Source organism: Crinia signifera, chromosome 6 (assembly GCF_055691185.1).
Source record: "Crinia signifera chromosome 6, ASM5569118v1, whole genome shotgun sequence".
Lineage (NCBI taxonomy): Eukaryota > Metazoa > Chordata > Amphibia > Anura > Myobatrachidae > Crinia > Crinia signifera.
The window spans coordinates 197,807,590-197,828,018 of NC_139222.1; the positions used below are offsets into that span (position 1 = coordinate 197,807,590).

Here is a 20,429-nt window from a genome sequence, read left to right on the forward strand (position 1 = left end):
AGGGGCCCTACACACACAGCGATTATGACTTCATTTCTAAGCAATCTAGTCACATCACATCAAAAATTGCCCTGTGTGTAGGCCCCATTACCCCTGATATGTCTGCGAGTGACGTCATACAGATACTTTCAGCCCAGCCAATGGATCAGTGCATCGTGCTGTGTGCATGGGAGGTCTGCAGAGGCCATGGTGACTAATGTTACAACTGGGTGGGCACACTTTCACTAAAGCAATAAGGAATTGGGAGAGAATACTCACCAAAACACTACAGCATCGCAGATCTGTGCTGGAAGTCACTCTGACTGCCCTCCTGGGATCCAGAAGAACACGTTGAAGCCTCTGCTGCATGTGGGAGAAGGTAAAAAGCCACTAGACCTTCAGGAATGGTGTGTCGACAGTTCATCGTGTCAGCATAAACCATCACCCTGTCAACATGCTGAGCATGCAAACATACTGCATGTCGTCAGTTCAACCCTGTTTACATTCCCAGTACTGTCTACAAGTAATACCACACCCAATATTAGTACCTATTGCATTACAAATAGGAAGGCTGGTCAAATTTTTTTTTTTTAAACATGTTTTATTGAAACACCGAAAGTCACAATATTACAAATTGAATACAAATGTAACAATTTCAACTGGTCAATTTTTTTAATTATATGGGGGTAGGAGCTTAATACAGTGATCATATACCTGGAAACCACACACTGTCGCCATATCCATTGTGCCACTGACTGTGAATAAACAGAGGGCTCATAGGAAGGGATTGATGACTGTGCAGTGTGTAAAAAAAGTGGTATATTCTTGTTCTTTACATTTTTCTTACCTTTGACTCGCAATTTTTTTTTCCATCTGTCATTGGTCAGCATTCAAAAAGCTGATATGAGCCAACTTTTTTTATTATCAAGGATTATCATTATGTAATTGTCCATTCACACAGGTTGGTAACGAATGTAGCTAACAATTCACACAAACGTGGTGATCATGAGGTGTATTGTCAGATAAATGTGCCTGTGACATGTCTACATTTAGGAAGAGTCTGCTGGAAATGGGCCAGTTGGGCGAGCCCTGTCCTACAGCCTTTACAAAGGTTTATAATAAAACCAAACGATCACCATATTGTGTGCTGGTTGATATTTGTGTGTATACCTGGTAATGATCGCACGATTACGGACTCTTATTCAATGGGCTCTTTATTACAAAATAACCATATATAGGCTATACAGGCTTCACACACAGTACAAATAGTAACAGGCAGTTCTGTAACACTTCATTTATAAAAGTATTGCAATGACACGTTATACCACCAGGTATTTTCTCTGGACAGACAATGCAATATATATGACTGTAATTGCAATATGTGTCACCCTCTTGGCAGTGCCATCATTTCTATAAGGGACGCAGTCATTTGGTCTACAGACAAAAGGTCAACCACTATTAGTCAAAAGGACGACATGACAAGTATTTTACGTTTACAATACAGACTTGTTCATACTTTACCAACCTAGCGGACAGGGAATAATAGTGTGCCGAGCCCAGCGAGGTACCGTGCCCGAAGCATGGTGAACACAGCAAGCCATGCGAGGGGACATGGTACACTTATAGGGTCTCCATGTCGACCTGCGTCAACATAGACACCCCCAAAAATAAAAAACCTCATGTTGACCTTTTCAATGTCCACCTTTTTACTGTTGACCTAACAACTCGTACCCCTCTATAACCCATTTTATGCTGATGAGCATTAAGCTGGTGTTGTACAGGTGTGGATTATTAGTTAGACAGTGTCTAGAGAGAGAGAGGTGAGTAGGTTAACCCCAAAAAGGTGGACATGCAATAGCTTGACAGAGTCAAAAGGTCATCATAAAAAAAGGTAGACACATGAAAAGATTGAAATGAGTATTGAACATTTTTTGGTGTCCGTGTCGAAGTTGACCCCCTATTAGTGTAAAGCGTATGCTTGGCATGGTTCGGTTTTGGTGCCTCTAACTGTCTATCTAGACACTGGATCTATCAACTGGAACCATTACACAGAGGAAGCATTATACTTTACCTATAGTAAAGAGACATTACTCAAACACCGGTCTCTAAGGTCTCTTTCCGTTATAATCCAAAACCTGTCATTTTACAATTTACCTATATCCATCATATTGCACAGTAGTGTGCCAATACACACTGCCCATGCACATATTGGTGGATATAACTTTTATATCTGGAGAGAATCTGTACCCAAGGGGGTCAGATGTAGGAGCCAGAGGGGATGTAGAAGACTGCAGCGGTAGCACTGCTGTCATATGGCGTATTCCTCCTCCAACCAATCCAAGGGCTGTTTGTTAATAGATGGCATGGGTTGTTATGAAGTGGAAGACTGTGCTGCTACCCAATGTTATAGAAATTGCAATCAATACAACCACTGTCTGAATCTCTGTGCTCATCCGTGACTGAATAATGTACCTGCATGCTTGGTGCTTAGTACCTCTGCAAGAATTACAAAGAGACTGGTCAGGTAAAGCAGAGGTTCCCCTAAAACCCCCTTTCCTCTTGGAAAGTGAAAAATAGTACAGAGAAAGCAGCTCCTACTGCCATGTTACAGGCTGAGTTTGAAAAATGACAGGAGCAAATCGGTTGTTTAACTTTATCACACTCCAAAGCTACGTACATCTGCCCCATGTGAGGCCAGTACTTTGCAGGTTGTGTGCCTGGAATGTATTCATTTTCATATCCTCAACCAGGATCATAATTATGCATTGGCAGAGATATATCTACTTGCACCTATTTGCATAAAAGCTCAAATACTGTGGGTGTAATGCTGGTCTTATGTGCATGGACCTGATGTTATACTGTTCAGGGAAGCTAATGACCTATGCTTGTGCAATGTACAGGACACTTCTCTTATAATGTATGAGGACAATGCTACTAATAATGTGTATGGTGCACTGCCTGCATAAAGTCTTATTTATAGGTATGTAATACACAGGCAAGACTGGCATTTACAATGCCGGCAGTCGGAAGCCCAACAGTGGCATCCTGGTGATCAGACTACTGACAGGGGCTAGGTAAGTATATATTACCCTCTCACCCTAACCCACCCTGCCTGATGCCTAACCTTAACCCCCTATTTTTAGCACCTAAACCTAACAATCCTACCAAACCTAGCCTCTTAGGGCCCAAACCCAACACCCCCCACATCCACTAACAGACCCATCCGTATGCCTGCATTTAGGATTCCAGAATCAGCATCTCCAGTGATGTTGGGATTCCAATGCTGGTGTTGTGGCTGCCGGTCTGGATTTTGGAGCCGTGATTTTGAACGGTGGCATACTAAGGTGCTCCAGCATCACCATTCAAAGGAAGGGCAATTAATACTGTATTTGTACGTTCTGCATTATACTGACTCTATAGTCTGTACACAGCGTTGGGATGATGACATTGTCAATGTGTTCTACTCTGTGGTGCAGTTGGGGTAAACTAAGGTAGTAGTATTGGATAAAATATATAAACAATGACAGCAGTATTTAGTAGAACAAAATGATGGGAGATTCCATGTGGAACATTTACATCCAAAAATGTGCAACTCTGCTGTAAGTGAACCTACTGATCGATATAGCAGCCAGATTGTACAGAACTGTTGTCTGTGGTACGTTCAGCATGTGCTGCTTCAACCATTTGCTCTCTTTGGAACAGTGCATGAGAAAAGCCGAAAGATTCATGTTCTTTTGTGAAGATGCAACTAGAACACATACATGATGTGTGGCATAGCCTGGATGCGGAATCCCAGCTAAGTAACCTTTTTGGTGATGGCTTGTACTTATTCATGTAGCCCAAAAAATAGAATTTTCCATTTTGAAGGAACTCAGACTTTCTTCTTGCCAGCTTTTGGTTATTCCGGGGTATTTCCTAATTTGACAACACTTTAAAACATCTGTTGTATGCAAATTTCCAGAACTGTAACAAACTGATTTGGTTTGGTTCATTTGCACATCTTCGTTGCTTCTTGTAGTGTAAAATCACTTTACGTTTAAAAAAGTGTAAAGTGAAGAGCAAAATAACTTAAAAACAAGTCCTGCTTGTACATGTTCTAAGAAATGGAGCGCAGCATTGGCAGAAATAATGTTCTGGCAAATAGACAGAGAGGACTTGCTGGAGTAAATTCATACAATCTATAAAAGCTAGATGTCATAATACAAAGTTTATCCATTAGTTTCTTTGGTGTATAAATATTCACATAACCGCCATAAAAATGTATAAAATGTGTGTCAATGATTCATGTTCCTTTTTATATACATTTCATGCATTAAATCCCAAAATTTCTCCTGGCTTGTTTCATTGCGCTGCATCATGGCGGTCAGCGCCTCCCCCTGGTCTAAACTCTGCCAGTAATCTTGCAGCCACATTTGTTTCCAGCTAAAAGACAAAAGGAAATAGCGCTAAAACAGGTTATTACTACAGTATGGAATGTATATAGCAACACAATAAGCCAGGCATGTCCAAACTATGGCCCGCCAGCTGTTGTGAAACTACAAGTTCCATCATGCCTTGCCACAGTTTTGCCATTAGAGAATGCTAAACTATTGCAAGGCATGATAGGATGTAGTTTCACAAAGGCTGGAGGGCCATAGTTTGGACATGCCTGCAATAAGCACCAGTGCAGGTGAAGGATCTCCACCTTTGCCAATTAGAAGGCTGAACACACCTTTATAATTTAATATTTTGCAGCTAAATTCCCCCAAAACAGGTTATCTGCAAATATTAAATATCCTCGGACTGTATCAGGAGGGACCGTAGAAGGAATCTGATACCTGCTGCGATCCCTCCTGCTCCCCTATAGGCTGCTATGGGGTATAAGATGCTGCCCAACATATCAATATCAAGCAGCATCGCATAAGCGAAGGCGTGTGGGGGTGTGTGCAGACCCCCAGCCCCCAGCTGAGTGCATCGCAATGATGGGCTCTGGCTGTGTGCTGGGTAAATTACAGCATCTAAATGAATTTCTCCTTAATTGTGAGTGAAAAGTGCAAAACTGCAATTTTGCTGAGGTGCGTAGGTATTGCACTCTGTAAATGGATACCATTGGAGTTGTACTAACCACAAAGTACCACATACCTCAGTGATGTCACTGGTGCCTAGTGAATTGATAAACAGAATGAAATGACATTATGCTATGTTACTGCTTTTTAAGGTCTATGTGAAAAAAAGAGTACCTGTCATTTTCTGGGAGCTGGTCAGCACTTCCGATACCAGGCACAGGCATGGGGCATCCCATGTGAGTAAAGTCAGCTATGCGTTGTGCAGGAACTGGGGTCCCCAGGGTCTTCTTATGCCTCTTTTCTGCTGTAACCCTAGCATTCTCCTGATCACACACAAAGCACTCAAAACCATTGAGGTAGTTAGGTGAGGTCATATCATTCACACCCCATTCTCTCTTTTCCATAGCGGTCAGAAGGAACTTGTTGGTTGTCCCCCCAGTTTTCTTGTAGTCTAAATATCTGAGGTATGCTTCATCATCTCTGTCCAAAGATAGAATAAACTCTGCCAGGTGCTTGGGTGAAGAAAAGTCATCAATCAATATAACAGACTGGTTGTTAGGCATCCAGTCTTTCACAGAAGGGGAGCCACGGTAAATTGGAATCACCCCTAAATGCATAGGGCGCCAAAGCTTCTCCGTCATATAATCAGCACATATGGCATTCTCCATTGCCAGGTGAAACTTGTACCTAGCCGTAAATGCCATGAATTCTGGATCTTCGGTGGTGGCTGTTGAGGTGTCCTCAAGTCTTTGGCTTGGCAACGGACGGTTCTTCAGGCACTGACCATATGAATCAACCTGGGACACATTAAAATACAAATTCATTCTTACAATAAACCACTTTTTAACTTGTTTCTGCCTCCCCCTTTCCTTGAAATTATGCCAGGAAATTGTAAATATAAAACTGCTCTTTAGTCCTATTCATGCTATTATTACAATGAAGATATTCCAGTATGTGATAAAATAGCATTTTCCCAAGTAACTGGGAGAGCACTATACCATAGCGGTTAGCATTATGGTCTCACAGCACTTCGGTCAGGAGTCTAATTGCTGGCCATGGTCTAACTGTGCGGAGTGTGAATGTTCCCCACTTGTTTGCGTGGGTTTCCCTCACGGCACTCTGGATTCCTATCACCTCAAAAAAAAAAAACACCAAAACTATGATACATTAATTGGACCATAGTGTGTATGCTTGTATGTTAGGGAGTGTATTCACTAAGCCTCAAGGAGAGATAAAATGGATTGAGATAATGTACCAATCAATCAGCTCCGAACTACAGGGTAAGTTTGAAAAATGACATTTAGGGTCTGGCTGGTCAGTACTTTAACTCTATCACTCTCAAAAGCTCTGTAAATAGACCCATTGGACTATTTACTAAACAATGAGATGGGGACAAATATGAATGACATTTTCTGTACAGGGCTGTATAAATGAGTATGGGTCAAAGGGTTGACACTCAATAAGTAGACCACTACTGGTCGACAGGCGATAAGATGACATGGACAACAGGTCGACAAAAGCAATAAGTTGACACAGAAAAGGGTGACATGAGGTTTTCAGTGTCTATCGTCTTACATCGACATGGAGTGTCCATGTCGACGTAAATTCCACTTCCCCTCTATGTCCACGTGGATAGGGAACTATAAAAAAAAAAGAAAACCACTGGAACAAAACCGTGAAAAAGGTATTTCAACCTTTTTCATGTCAACCTACAGTATTGCTTATGTTGACCCAAGCAATGTCAACCAATAGTAGTCAAACTATTGAGTGTCGACCCATCGACTGCATACCATATAAATTAGGAGCACTACATAAACATTATTAGTACGTAATGAATTAGTCTAACATTTGGCAAAGTTGCACCAGTTGCTGATGCAACAGCATGTAAACATTTGCAATGATACCAGAACTGTCCCCCATTCTAATCCCAGACCGTAGGTCTAGCAGTACCGTAAATGCGGCATACAGCTGTCCTGGGATCTGTTTGTGATGAATTGGATTCTCCACTTAATATCACTGTTACAGACCAAGTTAAATCTTTTTACCTGTATGTAGTTCATTAACTCCTTTACGTATCGGTCTCTGTCTGAAGGGACATCACAATGGGACTGCATGTACAATACTGGTGCATACCCTTTTTCTCGCCACCTGTTTTTTTCAGCCAAAGGCACTGCTGGGTTCTGCAAGTACCCAATAGTGGGCAGCCACTGCAAGGTGAGGGGGTAATCAGACTCTCGTCTGAAGGTGGCTGTATAGTTAAATAGCCTTATCCCAGGCAAATGTGATAAAACATAATTATTCATTGGAGATTCCTCGTGAAACAAAGCCCATGTCTGGTGAGGCAACCTGGGCAGGGGGGCATCATAAGCCCTAAAGTCTGTGCCATAGAAAATGATAGCTTTGGTCCTCTTCTGAAGCTTCACCCTCTTGTTCTTTGTCACCATACAGGAGCTTAGCGGACAGTCAATCCGCTCCGTCTCCCCAGGAAAGTGAGGGAATAAGTTTTCACTCCACCACAGAAGAATGGGCAGCTCCTTGTTGCCTCTGGTGTCACGATTGCCTGGCCCCCGATAGGAGTCTACCATCACTGCGCCAAGATCAGCTGTAGCGAAAGGACTGGACGGATGGAAGGGTGACTGTTCCCAGTGCCCTGGCATCAACCCTATATCCTGCTCTTGTATTATATCAGAGTCCTCACTGTACAAAGGTAGTCCATGCAGTTCATACATTGTGTCATCTGGCTCTGACCACACAGACTCCCTTTCTGGTATGTCCACATAGTCAGTCCCATGGCTATCCCACTGATTAGAATCAGCAGTTGCACAGGTCAGCAAACACAAAGTAATAAAGTAACATAGAGTGTGCCATGAAGCAACAGATATAAACACAGTGGTGGAACTATAGTGCTGGGGCACACACTTGGTACAGGGCTGACAAGAGCATCTCATTCCAGCTCTGACCTGCCCCTTCTCCTCTGTACAGTGGAGCATGTCTGTGTTGTTACCATGTGAATCAGTCCTGAGACAGACAGTCCCAGTATTAGTCCAATTGCAGTTAGCTTCCATCGTCTCTTACATCCAGCCGTCCACTTTACAGCAGAATCCCATCACTGCAACGTGTGTATCTCACAGGGCAGACAACAGCCAGTAACATATGGAAGGATGATGATGATGTGCCTCTGCAGGAAGTTGCATGGTGTTACATTTACTGCCAGCACTTCCTATCTGTGTGACTACAATTGTTGCCAGTACTTCCTGGCTGTGTGGCTGAAGGAGAGACATGCAACGTCATCTCATTATGTTTTTATCAACCAACTTTATTGACAGCTCACAACCACAAGAAGAAGTAACCCTCTAAATGTATAGGATGATGTGTTTAGAAGAGATCGGGAAATACACATACAGTGTGATGTATGTGCATTTTCGTGTTATGACTTCACTGGTTACAAATAGAAAGTGACTGATGTTTTCTTGCTCCAATCTGCAGTACAATGTATGGGGGTGCAAAGAGAAAATAACATGTCATATGTATTTGAATTAGTACAGTCTTAGACAATAATTTTTTAGCACTAAAAATATACAACATATCTAGTCTGTTTTCCAGAACAATTACTTAGCTAATAATTAAAACGACTGCATCCTAAAATTCTTAATGCTAAATAAAAAACTAAAATAAAAAAGTGTCTTCTGGTTTTATTTCAGGGCAGCTGGGTGGGATGCTGTCATTTGGTCTACATCATCATGGTCGACAGTCATTGGGTAGACACCATTAGGTCGACATAGGAAAAAGTCGACATGGGTCTAGGTTGACACAGGAAAAGGTCTACATGGTTCTAGGTCGAAAGGACATTAGTTTGACAGGTCGTTAGTTCAACATTATCTAGTTCGACAGTCAAAAGTGTTTTTGGAGCCGACATGTGCCGACAGGCGGTATTTCATTCCCTACCATCCACTAGGGTGTGGTGGGAGAATAAAATAGTGTGCCGAGCGCAGCGATGCACTGTGCCCGATGCATAGCGAGCGGTGCAAGGGGATACGGTGCACTTTAATCTGTGTCCATGTTGACTGTGTGTTGACATTCAGGTAAAAAAACAGTGAAAAACCCCATGTCGACCTTTTGACTGTCGACTTAAACATTGTCGAACGAATGACCTGTCGAACTAACAACCTGTCAAACTAATGACCTTTCGACCTAGAACCATGTCGACCTTTTCCCATGTCGACCTAGACCCATGTCGACCTAATGACTGTCGACCATCATGCTGTAGACCAAATGATCCCAGCCCAGCTGGGGTATAGAGAATGGTCTTTTAGAGGGTCTATCAGTAATTAAGAAGCACTTGCACAAATCACCAACATACTGTAACTGCAACAGACTAATCTATCAGATTAATAATTATTGCGCCAGTAACAGGACAAATGCTCCAATTATACCAGCACTGCCTAAAATCTACACTCTGGGCCTGATTCTGATTGGTAAGGTGTAACATAGCCACAGGGAAGCTGCTGTGCAGTTCTGTAAAGATAAAGTGCAAATGCAGCTTCATGCATCTGTGAGATGTGAGTCCTTGGGTCGCCATGGTGATGAATTGTGATATTAAAGCCACTATTTAGACTGGTCATAGGATATGGACACCCGGGTCCAGAAAGTCTGTGTCTGACAATGGAACGCAGACTCTGGGCCTGACACACCTACAAAATGGAGACCACACCCCCCTTTTGAAGAATGATTACAGTCACAGCCCCCCAAACGCCGCAGAATGTCAATCCTGTTTGCGCAGGCCCACTAAATTCGAATTAGCAAGTAAATCATCAGGTTTGCGTTCAAATTAAAATCAGGTACTTTATCTGTCAATATTAACTCTGAATGTTTTCTCAGCTGGCAGCGTACTGGTCATATTTATTTAATTTATTTATTTACAGTTTATTATACAGTATAGTGCAGCAAATTCTATTGCACTTTACAATTGTAGACAGTGATAGAACAAATGGTAAAAACAAAGAGACATGGAGGTAGGAGGGCCCTGCTACAAGCTTACAATCTATAAGGACATAGGAGGGAAACACAAGGACAGGCACCAGTAATAGCATAGCAATCCCACCAAGTTGCAAGTCCAGAAGGAAAGCTGTATAATACATAAGTGCCTCAGAGGTTTATGTGTGCGGTACCAGTGGCAAACGCAGGATTTTCAGAAGGGGATTTCCAGAGGGGCGGAGCAAAGCACGGAGATGGACACTTAGGTGACCCAGTATATACCGGGTCAGTTAAAGTATTATAGATAGACCAAATGTATATAAATAATAATAATAAAATATATATATATATATATATATATATATACATACATACAGGGGCGTCAACAGCAGTGTAGACCGCTGGGCATAGCAATGTATTGGGGCCCCTACCGATCCTCCAGCGGTAGGGGTGGGGTAAGCTTTGATGTCCCGCGGGTGGTAGGGGGTGATATATAAACCGCTCAGCATGTAGGGCTCAGTAATTTCCACTAATTACCCCTTTACTGCACAGATGGTGGGAGATGGGGTGGGAGAAGGGGGAATTGGGCTGAATAAAGGGGCCCTGATACATAACTTCCAGGGTGGTAGAGGATGTTTAATACGCAGAGGAGGGGTGTATAGTGGAGTGGGCTTATTATCCATAATTTTCTGGTGGGAGGACAGCTTGCTTGACTGCAGATATCTCCAGTTCCCGGAAATAGATTTCTTAAATTTCTTTAATGGAATTAAAAACTAGAGAATCCCACCTACCAAATGGTATTGGAGACTAGGGGATCTGAGTTCAGGAGGCACAGCAATCCGCCAACGAGTATATAAAACTACATACCAGGTGTGTGGAGCTGAGGCAGTAACCAGCTGCTGGAAGGCTGATATCTCTGGTTCTGGGAACAGTAAAGACAAGCTACTAGGGCCCTTCAAAGGGGGAAAGTCCCAGCTTTTGGAATATACCCTCAGAAAAACTCTTTGTCAGAGAGAACCTGAAATATCTGACTGGGAAGAGCAATTAACATGCTTGGATGGGGACCACTGCTTTGAAGTCAGATATCTCTGGTTCCCAAGGGCCGATTTTTACAATTCTTGTATCCATGGAAAGAGGGGACCCTTAGCTTTCAGCTGAGAGCCCTTAGACTCCTGGGAGGGGTTTTCTGGGTACTCAGAAACCCCCCCTGCGTGCGCTACTGGGTACCTAAATTTGATAGGCTTGCCTGAAGAGGTGAGTTTTCACGGAATCCTTGAGGGTTTGGAGGCTAGAGGAGAGTGGAAGGGCATTCCATAGGGTGGGAGCAGCCCCATGAAAGTCCTGTAATAGTGAATGGGAGCTAGTAATCCGTGCAGAAGGGAGACGCAGATCTTGTGCAGAGCGGAGTGGTTGAGTTGGGAGATATGGTCATATGCAGCCTTATGTTAGTGGAGGCAGAAGGTTTCAAATGGATGCAGGAAAGCGCACATCATTTCATCATAAGTTCACAATAGACAAAGTGCCCCATATTTGTACAATTTATGGTCTAATGCAGGGGTCCTCAAACTATTTTGCTCTGGGACCCCATCAAACCATAAAAATAACGACAGGACCTCAGCAAGTTACTGCAAAAGGTCATCACATCACACGTGTAGTCAGCAGACAGCACATACATGGCAGCATTGTGGAGGCACAAAATGATGGGAGGAGTCTAAAATAACAGACAATTCAACAGACCTTTCAGACTCCTTAAACCACTGACTGAGATTAAAAAAAGTCATCAGCCTGAAGGTCAGTAACATGGAGTCGTGACCAGATGCTGGGAAGGTCGGGACCCACAGTTTCAGAACCGCTGGTCTAGTGTGTGCCTAGCATAAAACTCTGATTTTGCATGTGAACACGCATCAACCCAGAACTAGTTTATGACTGAAAAGGTTGAAAGTCTTGAAGAGACTTGCAACCTGGATCTTGAGGACCTGGGTAACATTTAAAAGAAATTGATTGGCCATGTACAGTAGTGCTTGAAGAGGTAATCATCCTCAAATACCTACTAAACGCCAACATGGAAAAAGCACACAAGGTAAGTAACTGCACTATTCACCAGAGGATAATCAAAATAGTACACAATTTATTGCTGAAAATAAAATGCAATAAAAACCATTAACGTTTTCTGAAAAGTGCAATATTAACAGTATAGTCACCCGACTGTAGGTAAGTACAGATGGAAGTGACCAAAGTTCTTGGGGGTATGATAACCCTGGATAGAATTGTCAAATTAATAAACCCATAAATCCTTTGTGGATTTAGCTGTGATGCTAATGTAGCGTGCCTTTCCTCCTTGGAGCTGGCGTCACACAAGTTGGTGATTGGCTTGAGTCCTTGTATGGATTCCTTTTGGGCAAAGGGTGACGTTTGATGAGTACCACTAATTGTAAATGGGCAAGCATAGATCCAGGACTAGTTCAAACGTTTGGTCCAGAAGGTGTATTCCAGAGCTGGGTGATGGCACCTAACGTGTTTCACTGCGTATATATATATATATAGCTTTTTCAAAGGGTGCCAGAAGACACAGGTCCTGTGTGAAGGGGAGAGAAACCAGTATTTAGGAAAGGAGCAGTACTCTCTAAAAGTCTAATGGGTGCTCTGTCTTAGATCCTGACCATGTTAAAGCTGGGATTTTATCTCTGAAAGTGGTGAGATCAGAGAGGACAACCCCCCCCCCCCAATGTAGGCTACTAAACATCAGTTTTATCTAAACTGATTAACCTTGTGATTTCTCAGGGTTAAAAACACTTATAACATTGAGATGTTAGGTAAGTTAGTAAATTTCATTGAAACTATATGATTAATTGGGATGCAGTCAACATGCCAGCAAGTAGGATGTCAGCGGTCAAATCCATACACTAGAATTCTGACCAGCTGTCACACACCAGCGCTGTAATCTCAACCATAAGGATGGCAGGACTATTCGGGCTAGGCCATGACGTGGGAGATCACATATATATATATATATATATATATATATATATATTCTGTATATATACATACACGCACAAACATACACATACCTATATACACATACCTATCTTTAATTAATCACTTAATCTTTAATTTAATTGCACTCATTAATCACTGACACATTTTAAAAGATGCACAGATGGAGCTAATTAGCTCACTTGTGATTCTGTGAGGAGACCTGCAAAACATGCACTGTTGGTAGCTCTCGAGGACAAAGGTTGGCTACCCCAGCCCTAGAGAAACTACATTGGTTGCTATAGAATACATTCCATCCATTGTTGTTTTTTTAAGTCAGTAGATTCTTATAAAGTGTGCACAGTTGTAATCCCCGGCTTAGGTAGTAATCTGTCTATAGGCAAAATGTATCAAACCTTGATAGAAACTAGACATGATAGGCAGAGCAACCTATTAGCGCTTGTCATTTTATGGACTGTACAAATGATGGCTAAAAGCAGATTGGTTGCTATAGGCAACTCTCCACTTTCTCTCTCGAAGGTCTGATACATATCCCCCAGGGATGCAGATAGCCACAATACCAGCTGTGGAATCCAGAGTCAGATTCCTGATGGTATTGGGCTTTGGCTGTGGGAGAGGTGGGATAGAATACTTGCCAAATACTTTAGGATTTTGACTGACGGGATTCTGCTGCTGGATATTGTACCCAACTTCCTAAATGTATTACACTATGTTGTGGTATATTAATAATTTTACATGTACATGGTATGTTGGAGATGAATTGACAATGCTACATTCTAATTTATTCATGCTTTGTGTATCTGCAGCTTATTGCTACTATTAAATATTACACACACACCTAGTCATATCTCTAGGATTTGTAGGTATTAAGGGCCAGATGTACATAGCTTAAAAAAGTGATAAAGTGGAGAGTGATAAACAACCAGCTCCTACCTATCATTTTTCAAACCCAGCCTGTAACATGGCAGTTAAGAGCTGGTTGGCTGGCTGTTTATCACTCTCCATTTTATCACTTTTTGAAGCTTGATACATGTGGACCTAAATCTGCTAGGTGGTGTTGTATCATTGTTATTTTTTTTAAAATCACAGCCTACAGTGGTACGTTGTGCTACAGATATAATGGAGCTTCCATTCTACTCTAAACTAATCTGACAGCCATAATGCTATTTTAAAGTGTTAGAACAGCATTCCATCTACTACCATATATTATAACTATTCCTATGGAAATGTATCTATTCAGAATAAAAGCATAGTAGAGCATCATTATGCATTTACCTACTGTGGATACATCTTGGGAACATAATTGTATAACTACAATAACATCAACCCAGATTAAGCCACAGCGTGTACCTGCCCTGGTCACAGAGGAGAGGTTGTGCCAGTGCCCTAGTGAGGTGGAAGCAGAGGGGGCACCAGTCTGCACACACTGTGATCATGCTCTCAAACGTGCGCTCCCTGGCGAACAAGTTCGACAAGTTCTCCCTCCTTCTGGGAAGCACAAGGTTGAGCATTGCAGGCTCATCTGCCCTATGCTTCACAGAGACATGGCTGAATGACCACATTGCTGACCCCCCGGTGTCCCTGCTAGGCTTTGGTCTCTACAGAACCAGTCGGTCCAAGGTTCTCTCAGGGAAAACAAAGGGCAGCAGCATCTGCTTCTACATCAATGATAGATGATGCACCAATGTCATGATCCTAGGCAAATCATGCAGCCCTCACCTGGAGATGCTATGTATGAACTGCAAACCCTTCTATTCCCCTCCAGGAATTTGCGTCTATTGTCCTAGTGGGAGTGTAAACCCCCCCCCCCCTTGCGCAAATTAAGTACTGCACCACCTGGCCACCAGCATATCTGACATTGAGCAAAAACACCCAGACTCTCTGGTTCATAGTGCTGGGTGACTTGAACAGAACTAACCTAAGCCAGGAGCTACCCAACAACTCACATGCCCCACCTGGGAAGGGCATACCCTTGACTACTGCTACACCACCCTTACATCTTCCTTCCTGTCAATCCCCCATGCTGCACTCGGACTATCTGATCACTGCCTCGTCCACCTACTTCCTACCTATACTCAAAAGCTGTGAGTGGCTAAGCCCGTCATCTAGACAGTTAAGAAATAGACTAACGAGGTTAAGCTGAAACTCCAGGCCTGCTTCAAATGTTCAGACAGGAGGGTCTTTGAAGCCTCAGCAACTGGCCTGAATGACACATCTACATAGGCTACTGCGAGGACATGTGTATACCCACCAAGACCTACCGCATCTTCAACAACAACAAGCCTTGGTTCAACGCCCTGCTCAGACAACTTCGCCGAGCCAAAGAGGAGGCCTGCAGCAGTGGTGAGAATACAACCGAGCCAGGAACTCCCTAACAAAAGAAATTAGGCTAGCAAAAAAGCAGTTCTCGGACAAGCTGACAAAGTACCTGTCCAACAATGATCCCATATCTGTGTGGAAAGCAATGCAATCTATAACCAACTACAAGAAAAGCACCATGTACCAAAACCTAGATGATCTATTGCATGTTTGAAAAAGTAGTCCCCTGCCAAACCAAGGAAATCACCAGGTCCTAACAAGGTGTCACCATCTGCCCTGAGAGCATGTGCGGGTTGGGTTAGCTTGCTTTCGTATTCACCTGGATCTTCAACAAATCACTGGAGCTATGCCAGTTCCCTCCTGCCTCAAAAGCTGCACTATTGTTGCGGCCCTTAAAAAATTCCACCATCACAAATCTGAACAACTACCGGCCAAAAGCTCTGATGTCTAATCATGAAAACATTCGAGCTCCTGGTACTAAACCACCTGAAAGCTGTGACTGGCCACCAGCTAGACCCCCTTTGGTTCACCTACCGATCGAATCTGTGTGTTGAGGATGCAGTCAACCTGAGTCTGCACTACATTCTGCATCACCTGGATATACCTGGTACATATATGCAAGGGTCCAGTTTGTCGACTTCAGCTCAGCCTTTAATACAATCATCCTCCACCCCAAACTACTCCGCCTAGGAGTCCCTGAAGCTACCTGTTCATGGATTGTGGACTTCCAACTGATAAAAAACAGATTGCGAAAGTGGGGAAATTCACCTCCCAAATGCGGTCCATCAGCACAGGAGCCCCCACGGGTTGTGCACTCTCAACCATGCTCTTCTCCCTGTACACCAACAACTGAACCTCAGGAGGCGCAATCAGTAAAGATAATTAAATTAAGCGATAACACTACAATCATTGGCGTCATCAAGAACGAATTGGCCTACAGACAAGAATTTGATAGATTGGCCCGGTGGTGCACCAGCAACCATCTAGAGCTCAACCTACTCAAAACCATCGAGATAGTAGAGGACTGAAGAAGTCTGTTGGTGTTCCTCCGCTAACAATTGCTGGCAGTGTGGTGTCGCTAGTGGACCACAATCTCCTAGGACCTTAAATGGGAGCCCAACACTGACACAATAGGCCTTATTCTAGTTCATCTTAGAGGCAAATTCCTTCTCAAATGGACAAAACCATGTGCACTGCAGGGGGGCTGCAGTTATATCTGCTTCACCTGCAGTGCACATGGTTTTGTCCATTTGAGAAGGAATTTGCCTCTAAGAGTGAACTAGAATAAAGGTCCTATGTTTGGAAAAGCGCAGCAGAGGCTGTTCTTCCTTAGGCAACTGAGGAAGTTTAACATTTCACAGAAGCTTCTGCTCAGTGATTGTGGAGTCTGTACTGTGCTCCTAGATACTGGTCTGGTCCGGCTCTGCCAGCAAGAGAGACAAATGCAGACTCCAAAAAGGTAGTCAGAACTGCGGAGAAGGTCATCAGGGTGGACCTTTACCTATGCAGAGCAAAAAAGTGTGCAACGAAGATAGTAAAGGACCAACCACATCCTGGCCATGGCTTGTTTAACCTGCTGTATATGTTTTAACCTACTGTACGTGTTCCCCCACCTGTTTATATTGTATACTGTCTACTTGTCACCCTTCTGTCTGTTGCACAACAAACCCAAAAACAACGGGATGCAGTTAAAATCCCGGCGGTCGGGATCCCGGCGTTCAGAATCCCGACGCCGGAATCCCGACACATTCTCCCTCCTGGGGTGTCCACGACACCCCTGGAGGGAGAATAAATTAGTGTGCCGAGCGTAGCGAGGCACCTGGCCCGCTGCGTGGCGAGCGCAGCGAGCCCGCAAGGGGGGGTCGATCCATGTCCCCCCCTTGTCGGCATTTCCGCTGTCGGGATTCCGGCGTCGGGATTCCGAACGCCGGGATCCCTACCGCCGGGAATCCGTCCACAACCTCCAGGAGAATAGAACCTATGGCGAGTGCAGCGAGCCTGCAAGGGGCATTTTTGTGCTTACACAACTGTCGGAATACTGGCGGCTGGGTTTCTGATATCTGTATACTGTTCGTCAGGATCCCGACCTTCGGCCATTCATACCACACCCTCACCTCGTTAACTATATGAAAGTGTACAACACTCATGGGCCCTTCTGAGCAGTATCTCAATTTCTAGTCTAGTGTGTGCATGGCTTAAAGTTATATAGCAGACGTGGAAACCTGTAAGAGCTAGCTGAAAGCAAGCAATGGACCCAGACTCTAAAAATGTTTTAAAAAGTCAGTAGGTAGAAACTTAAGACTTTTTAGGTGTAGGGTTTATTTCCAATTGCCAGAATAAATACAGTTATGCAGCTCCTGAAAATTATTTTATTTTTTATATTTTCATAGTTTGTTGCATAAAATTGAAGTAGAACTTTTAGGTTGAACTGTTCACAAGTAACTCAAGGAAGAAAATATTTTTTTTTTTTTTTATTTTTTTACAAAATTTAAAGATGTACTGGCAAAACAAACAAGTGAAGAAAAAGATTTTAATATATAATTTATATTTGTTCCATATGCAAATCAACACATCAATACCAAGCACTGGGAGTAAGGTTGAAAGGCCTAGCTTTTCTGAGTATTCTTGGTGTTTTTTCATTGCTTGTTATAAGAGGGTGAAAATACTGACAATTGTCAAATATAAATAGTCTTTCTTGGTACATGGATGAGCCACACTTAAATCCCATGGTGAAGGATCTCAGTCCGAGGTTGCCTGGATGGTCTCAGAGATCACTGCCCTTCCCCTGCAAAGTGACACATGCAAAACAGCTGAATGATAGTATGGGGCATGGAATGCTATATTGTTAAGGCTATAGCTTTGTGTCTAAATAGGTCACACTTGCTCTTCTGGAGAAGGCCATATAAGGAGATGCACTTGTAGCCTGTCAATCTCAAACAAGTTCAGCAGCGCTGGTAGGTTTCCCCTATAAAAATTTGATTTATTGAAACTTGTACTAAAATGAAAGAATAAAAAAAATAAAAAAAAAAACACACAAAAATCCTCAAAGCCATAAAAACAACACTAACATAACATGAAAACAACCCTTCAGAAAGATGTTCCGCTCGTAGTGCCACTAGCTTGATTCAACACGATATGTGGCCATATTGTCCTGAGAAACTGCATGTTCTTAGATGTAGTACAAGCTTTGTGTATTATAGGAGGAAGAAAATGCTTGCAAATGCTACGGTCACCTGCAACAACCTTGTATAAACACTCCATGTTCAAATTGAATTCAATACTTTTGGATACAAACTAACGTTTTTGAGTCATGGCTTGTACACCATGGCAATAAATAGAAATGCAATAAGAAAACAATAGGGAACATAGAAGTGTTGGTAATATAACTGATTAATGTATCAAACGACATATGTAAACCACTTTCACACAGAACAAATGATGTGACGTCTAGGAGCACATTAGAGATGGATAATTTAATTATGAATAAAAAATTTAAGTATTACCAGAAGCCATCATTTAGAAGGGGTAGATAAATTTTGGATGGAAACAAACAAAATAATTTATCGGTTATATTTAGACAGTATGTTGTTGAGAGTTTTTCTTGTATTTTCGTGACAAATGGAATAAAACAAAGAGACACCCATCATTTCCAGGCACAGCTTCACAGAAAGCATAGGTCTTAAAATACATTTCTAACACACTGGAAGTGTGGTCTCTTTCATTCTTATACACTCACTGTCCAAGTCAGTTTATCTGTGTTTTCAAGAGAGTTTGTTACCCTTCTTCAAAATGTGTTGGTTTTAGGTTTTCCTTCTCTTAGGGGAAAGTCTACATTCATTACAACCAGTGAGCTTTGTATTCCTCAGTTGTAGCAGTCACAGTGTCCTTGATTGATGACCTTCGTAATCCAGTGGAGAATTTCTCTGTGTAAGGAGGGGGTAATTCATTGCTGGGTGTCCTGGTAGTTGTAGCATAATTAAAAGACCATGGTGGTTAGCGAAATCTCTCAAATGTCACTGTGGGTGAGAACCAACTCTTCTATCTCTAACTTAGTAGTTGTCGGATCTCCTTGTGCATGTGACAGAGGAAGTCTACGTAGGAGGCACCTCCATGGAGGTTCTTATCTTCTACCAGCAATTGTTTGAAGAACATCTCAAGCTTGTCATCCTGTTTTACAATCAGCAACTGGATAAGGAGATTTAGAAAAGAGAAAAGGATTAAAACAAAAAAAGGGTTTAGTGAATGCCACAACTACATAAAAAAAAATACGCCAGGTGCAAGCAAAAAAATTAAAATGAAAACAGGAACGTACTCACCTTCATGTATCGTGGCCTCTGTGCTCTAAACATGGTGATAATGGCATGCATTTTCTGTGAAACCGGATTATCCAACACTGGTAATGCACACTGCAGACACAGAATTTACAAAAAGCATGTCAATGATCCAACTAATTTGTATAAAACAATGTATTATACTTTCTTTAAAATTAAAGTGACAGTGTGATTTAAGTCACCATAAATGCCTTGGGCAGCTAGTACTACACTGAGGATCAGAGGCACTATGGGCCTTATTCTAGTTCACTTTCTGAAAAAATCCTTCTTAGATGGACAAAACCATGTGCACTGCAGGGGGGGGGGGGAGATGTAAAAGTACTGAGGCTTCACCACACCACCTGAAGCTTCTCCAATGCCACCAAATATAACAGATTCCAATGAGGTTACTACAGAAGCAGGTGTTGGGGAACTGAGAGGACAAGGTGGTAGTGAAGGTAATTAATGTTAAGGGTGTAAGACATTATACCGGTAAATTATACAAAATGAAAAAGGCATATATTTCTTGTGAAGGGTGCAAGTTGAATAGAGGGTGGTAGGAGGTGATCTGTGTTGTACATAAGAAACATCAGAGGTCTGAGAAGGCAACAGTAGGTTCATTCCATGAAAATGTCCATTTTCATGTAATGTTTGTTACCAGTTTTCATGACAAGTTTTGCATAAAAATTAAAGAATATAATGTACCACACAAACACTTACTTTGCACAAAATAATCCAAACACATGCTCAAAAAATATCTCTCACATGTTCTGTTTACGCAAAATGTAACATTTGTTACCATGGAATG

The 20,429-nt window shown here is 42.5% G+C and overlaps 2 protein-coding genes across 6 annotated transcripts in view; both read right to left on the reverse strand.

Annotated features, from left to right (window-relative positions):
- Nucleotides 1-587: 587 nt before the first annotated feature.
- POFUT4 (protein O-fucosyltransferase 4) lies at nucleotides 588-8,272 on the reverse strand. The gene is made up of 3 exons (XM_083148575.1): nucleotides 7,070-8,272; nucleotides 5,199-5,821; nucleotides 588-4,401 (listed from the first exon to the last, which is right to left on the reverse strand). Exons 1-3 carry the CDS (start codon nucleotides 8,087-8,089, stop codon nucleotides 4,254-4,256), a joined length of 1,791 nt encoding a protein of 596 aa, XP_083004701.1. The 5' UTR covers nucleotides 8,090-8,272; the 3' UTR covers nucleotides 588-4,253.
- A 9,555-nt stretch (nucleotides 8,273-17,827) lies between these two features.
- SEC24C (SEC24 homolog C, COPII component) overlaps nucleotides 17,828-20,429 on the reverse strand; it is a 40,513-nt gene continuing 37,911 nt past the window's right edge. For all 5 annotated transcript variants that reach the window (XM_083148580.1, XM_083148579.1, XM_083148578.1 and 2 more), the window contains 2 exons: nucleotides 19,628-19,717; nucleotides 17,828-19,496 (listed from right to left, as the gene is read on the reverse strand). In XM_083148580.1, coding sequence (XP_083004706.1) covers nucleotides 19,356-19,496; nucleotides 19,628-19,717 — 231 coding nt within the window. In that variant the 3' untranslated portion in view covers nucleotides 17,828-19,355. The remainder of the gene's footprint in view (nucleotides 19,497-19,627; nucleotides 19,718-20,429) is intronic.

Excerpts from the sequence above, each read along its gene's own strand:
- POFUT4 (XM_083148575.1), bottom strand. The coding sequence starts at position 8,089 with ATGGAAGCTAACTGCAATTGGACTAATACTGGGACTGTCTGTCTCAGG. Across the intron at positions 5,822-7,069 it reads AGTTAATGAACTACATACAG|GTTGATTCATATGGTCAGTG; the intron begins GTAAAAAGATTT and ends AATGTGTCCCAG. Across the intron at positions 4,402-5,198 it reads CAGCTCCCAGAAAATGACAG|CTGGAAACAAATGTGGCTGC; the intron begins GTACTCTTTTTT and ends TTTGTCTTTTAG.